This window comes from Anguilla anguilla, chromosome 2, assembly GCF_013347855.1.
Source record: "Anguilla anguilla isolate fAngAng1 chromosome 2, fAngAng1.pri, whole genome shotgun sequence".
In the NCBI taxonomy this organism is placed as follows: Eukaryota; Metazoa; Chordata; class Actinopteri; order Anguilliformes; family Anguillidae; genus Anguilla; species Anguilla anguilla.
In genome coordinates, this window is record NC_049202.1 from 12,560,061 (window position 1) to 12,565,061 (window position 5,001).

The 5,001-nt window shown below is 38.8% G+C and overlaps 1 protein-coding gene across 1 annotated transcript; it reads left to right on the plus strand.

Annotated features, from left to right (window-relative positions):
* The first annotated feature begins 3,324 nt into the window (after positions 1 to 3,324).
* On the plus strand, positions 3,325 to 5,001 carry adoa (2-aminoethanethiol (cysteamine) dioxygenase a). Its single transcript, XM_035402622.1, has 2 exons — positions 3,325 to 3,396; positions 3,504 to 5,001. Exon 2 carries the CDS (start codon positions 3,672 to 3,674, stop codon positions 4,434 to 4,436), a length of 765 nt encoding a protein of 254 aa, XP_035258513.1. The 5' UTR covers positions 3,325 to 3,396; positions 3,504 to 3,671; the 3' UTR covers positions 4,437 to 5,001.

The window sequence follows — 5,001 nt, forward strand, 5'->3', positions numbered from 1 at the left end:
ACAATGACAAAAGAGAACAGGCAGCAGATTGAGTCCAACAAAGGGGACGTTCATTGGAATCCATAAGCAATTATAAAGTCATAATGCATTGCTTGCTGATTTCACAAGGGAAAAGAAATACTCTTCTTATTGTGGATTCTTGGCCAGATCTCTGCAAGAAATATGAAGGCTCTCTCTGCTTGACTTCTGTGCAATGTAAGTCATGCACATTTTAAACAGCACTGAATAATGTTTCCTTTCTTCTGTGCAACATTAAGAGATTATGAGGGGGGGTTGTGTCTTGTTTCGGAAAACTTGCATTCACTAAGTGTCTGGATTCTTAAAAATCACAAATATATTTCTGAATAACGATCATAGTTTGTCTGTGTGAACAACAAAAAAAACTAACTGAAAAAGATTTTTTTTTAATATTTTGTGCTTCCTATTTTGTATATAGAGCCACAGAACTTTCACAAGATGGTCATATGAAAATGAGTAATGTTTCCAAACCCACAAACAACCTCACGTGATCAGTTCAGTTTTAAGTTAGGCAGAAGAGATATAATCTTTATACAGTATATGACTATACACTGTTGGAACTGCCCATTGTCATTGGATACAAACAAGCAAGCAGGGATAAGCATACAAAAAGTATATATGTACTTAACTGGAGAAAGCAAGTGCATGCAGCACTAGGTAACTGAACTATGAAAAGTAGAGAAAAAAACATTCATACAGACAACAAATTTGACAAGAGATTGGTATGCCTCTGAGCCTAATTACTTTTTTGAAATATTTATTTGCATCTCTAATTTATTTTCCTTGCAAGAGGGAGAAGCTAGTTCAAATTAAACTTTCTGGGTTTGACACCCCCCGGATACTGTGTCAGTTCATCTGATCACACTTCATTCTAGATGGATAAAGTGTAGTATGCCCAAGCCATACCTTCCCTGGGTTTACATTTTCCATACCTAACTCTTAAGACAATGGGATCTAATTAACCAGAGCAGCGGTCTGTTTCAATGAGGTAATCCTTGATTTTTATCTCAAACCTGCCACACGACAGCATTGGTGGAAATGCCATATGTGTCAGAGCAACTTATTTCCATATCCACAGCAGTGAATGGGGCCTAATTTAATTATCTGAACGGAAGTGCTATTTAGATGTGCCTCTGTTTAGAGTAAATGAACAGGCCTCATTATTTTCAAGAGGATGGTCTTTGTAGTGCTCATGCTCCAGATACGTGGTTTAAGTGCTCACCTCCGTGAGTCAGCTCAGGCACACTTCCGGCACAGACCCTGTCAGGCTTACAAAACAATCAGGATGTTTTTCACCTTATTATTTAGTAGAAAATGAACGTATGAATTCTCAGATTAAAGCTGTGGATTGCTTTGTCACAGCCTATATCTTATTCAGCAGTAGAGTACTTGTGTATAACTAAGAGAACAAGAGAGAAATACTACTGGCCCTGCATGCCTCCTCTTATTTGGCAATACTTTATCTCATCCAATCAGGAAAAAATCATATATTTTAATAATTCAAATGGAAATTATTCAAAATGCAGGACTTTAATGTAATTAATATTCTACACATTCAAATATTTAATGTAATTAATATTTTTTTCATTGATTTATGTTAGCATTTGTCATGTGTTGGATTCCATAGGGACATACTAAAAGTTTACAGAATCTTGAGAGGAAAACCAAATTAAATAACCAATTTTGCTTTGCAAGTAACAGCTGAGTTGCCCACCCCAGCATGGAAGGACCACTGCAACACAGAGCTGTGCATTTTTCTGATGCGTTTGCTGTGAGCCTACAATCCACACAGTACACCAGGACAGAGATAGCGCTGATCAGAAGAGGCCTGTATCTCCCAGTGATATCCACTGGCAACCTGTGGGCAGCTAGCACATCAGTGGTAGAAATGGCAGAACTCATTTAAGCAATAACCTGAGGAACCCTGGCCAGCTTGAACAGACTCTGCCCCTGACAAGGCAAAATCAATCGCGTGATGTTGCTGTAGACTCCATGTCATTGCAGGCTCAAACCTGTGACTTTGACCAACTTTTACTGCTTGCCGCCGCGGACACCCATTTCAAGGGTAGCTGAAGGAATCATATGCCTGTAAAATATTGCGTGTGTCTAGCTCTTAGGGGAAATGAGCTTTTGTCTTCAAGGGCAGAAATGTGTCTATCTTGCAGGAACTCTGAATTAGAAACGGATGTAGATTAGAAATCACTAGCAATTTATAAGAATGTGATTAGTATTGTCATGTGATACAATAAGTGTCAAGCTGTAATTAGATACCAGTTCAACTTTTACATCACTCAAAAACATTTTAATATGGTGATAGAGGGAGTTGGTCGGGTTATTGGAAGTGGCTCCTAATGACTTTTGAGTTCTGATTTGATCTTTTCAACGTGCTTTGCTCATTCGTCTTGTCTTTTATTGAACCATGGGATTCATCATGCAGTTTTGCACAGTGCATTCTTACTATACATTTAAATATTCACAATATAAGAGTAGCATAAACAGAAATTGTGTTAGTTTGCACAAGTTAATCTTGAAATGTAATTATTTGGGAGGGTGGAATATATAATATATATTTTAGCCATGCTAAAAGGAGCATATCCTTATTAAATAAATACATAGATACACCGTGTGCATATATTCTGAAATTCACTTCGGGTAAATTTAAATCGCTAACTAAATTTCAATAATGTGTCTATTGATGCGACTACTGCAATGTCCTGCTTTGGTTTTTGTTTAAGCCTACTTTTAAAATTTTATTTCGTTCAGTCGTTTTACTAATAACCGAAAACAGACCATCCCCGTACCACGTGCACTCCCATACATTTTGACTTTGATTTCATGATCTAGAATAAAGAGTCAACATAGGCAACACATGCTAAAACTGAATTGTATTGCATCGGAACTGATCTGAATGGGTGCTAAATAAAACTGAAAAGGGACTGATCGAATCGTTGGATTTGTACACAGAACAGTAAACGCACCTTCCGTTTGGTATTGCAGATCATGTATCGAGATGCGTATCGAATCTTCTGAGAAAGACAGATTCACATCAATTCTAACTGGCCTTTCCCTGGCGTAAACTTTGAGAGCAAAGAAGGGCTTGCGGGAATTGTAGTGCAATAACCATTTCATGCATACTATGTGTGTTAATTTGACGATAGGCATATGTGAGATGCATATTTTATTGTTAGAATAAGCACAAATACTATGTTGTGATCACGGTATATATTTATAACTTGCGATGTGAATTAACATATATGTAATTTTCTTCTGAACTAACTACATGTCCCATAATGCATTATTTTACGATGTAATGCTGTCACTGCGGACGTGTAGATCAAACAGCCGTGAATGGGGTGGTGGTGGTGAAATGGATTTGTGGTGAGTATTTTCCAGAAATAAATTGTATTTTCCAATACCATTTTGTATTTTAAAATGTGAACCAAAATACTGACGATTGATTTGTATTATATATGTTGTTTCCACAGTATTTCGTGAAACCGGGGTAAATCAGGGCTTCTGAGCGGAAACAAGCCGCTGCTTGGACTAACGTTACGTTAACTTGGGAAAACTTGGAGAGCTACGCTTGAACAAAAACAGCATCATTAGCTGCTTAGCCTGCTAGCAGATTAACTTGGCTAGCTAAGTTCTTGAAAATGCCCCGGGATAGCATGACGTCCCTAATTGAGAAAATAGCGCGGAAAGCCAATGTTACTTTCAAAAACTGTGGCTCGTCTGCCAACGGGAGCAACGAAGTGTTTTTGGAAAACCAAGGTGAACTCCGCAACCTTCTAACTGAAATCAGGGCGGCAGATCTGAAGATTACACCAAGGAAAATTAAAAGTTCCTCCAAGTCTCAATCCCATAGCCCACCCGTCACGTATATGCATATATGCGAGACCACAGTCTTCAGCATGGGGGTGTTTCTGCTGAAGCCTGGAGCTTCCATCCCTCTGCATGACCATCCGGGGATGAACGGCATGCTGAAAGTTCTCTACGGCAAGGTCAGAATCGGGTGCTTCGACAAGCTGGATAACCCACCTGGTGCAGAGAGCGAAATACAGTTCAACCCACCACTTCTTCCTAACCAGAAGGAGTCTTTGAGGTGCTCGATACATAGGTCCATTGGGGAGTACACAGAAGAGAGCGGTCCTTGCATTTTGACTCCGCTCAAAGACAATATCCATCAGATCGACGCGATTGAAGGACCAGCTGCATTTCTCGACATCCTCGCACCCCCCTATGACCCCGATGACGGGAGAGACTGCCATTATTACAAAGTTCTTCAGACAGTTTCTGGAAACGCGGACAAAAATGCAGGGCAACAGGAGCAAGAAGAAACGTGGCTTCTTAAAATTCCACAGCCTGATGATTTCTGGTGTGGTGCTGAACCTTATCCTGGCCCAGTGGTTTCCTTTTAGGCGAAAAAACTGAGCTAACTCTTAAACAGTCAGCTACTGCCAACTTTGGCTTTATAAATAGTGGACCCAGACTTTACTGATTGATCCTTAGGATATACAGACTTACAGGAATTATTCATCAAAATATTTTTTTATTCAAATTTCACCCAGTGGCTTCCAGCACTATGTAATCTCTGTGCCAGTTAGCTTTTAATCACAGGGCTCTAATGGGCATAAAGCATGTCAGAGAAAGCCATATATTTATGCCTATATTGTACGGTCTGGCAGGCTGTATTGTTAATATTGAATGCCAACATGCCTGGAACGCATTTATTCAATGTCAAAATGTAACTTCCACATAGCCTTAACCTCTGTTTAATTTATTTTATATAAATATGCGTGTAAACTTATATGGTATTGTAGCTGCTCAGTATTTTCCTAGCTTCATAATACAGGTACCTTATCAACACTAGTTTCTCATACATTTCCCATATTTCAGGTTGGTACCTTAAGTTATTTGTTTTCATAAAAATGCTGTCATTTGATATGTAATTATAGTAATAAAAATGAAATCCTCATGAATTCA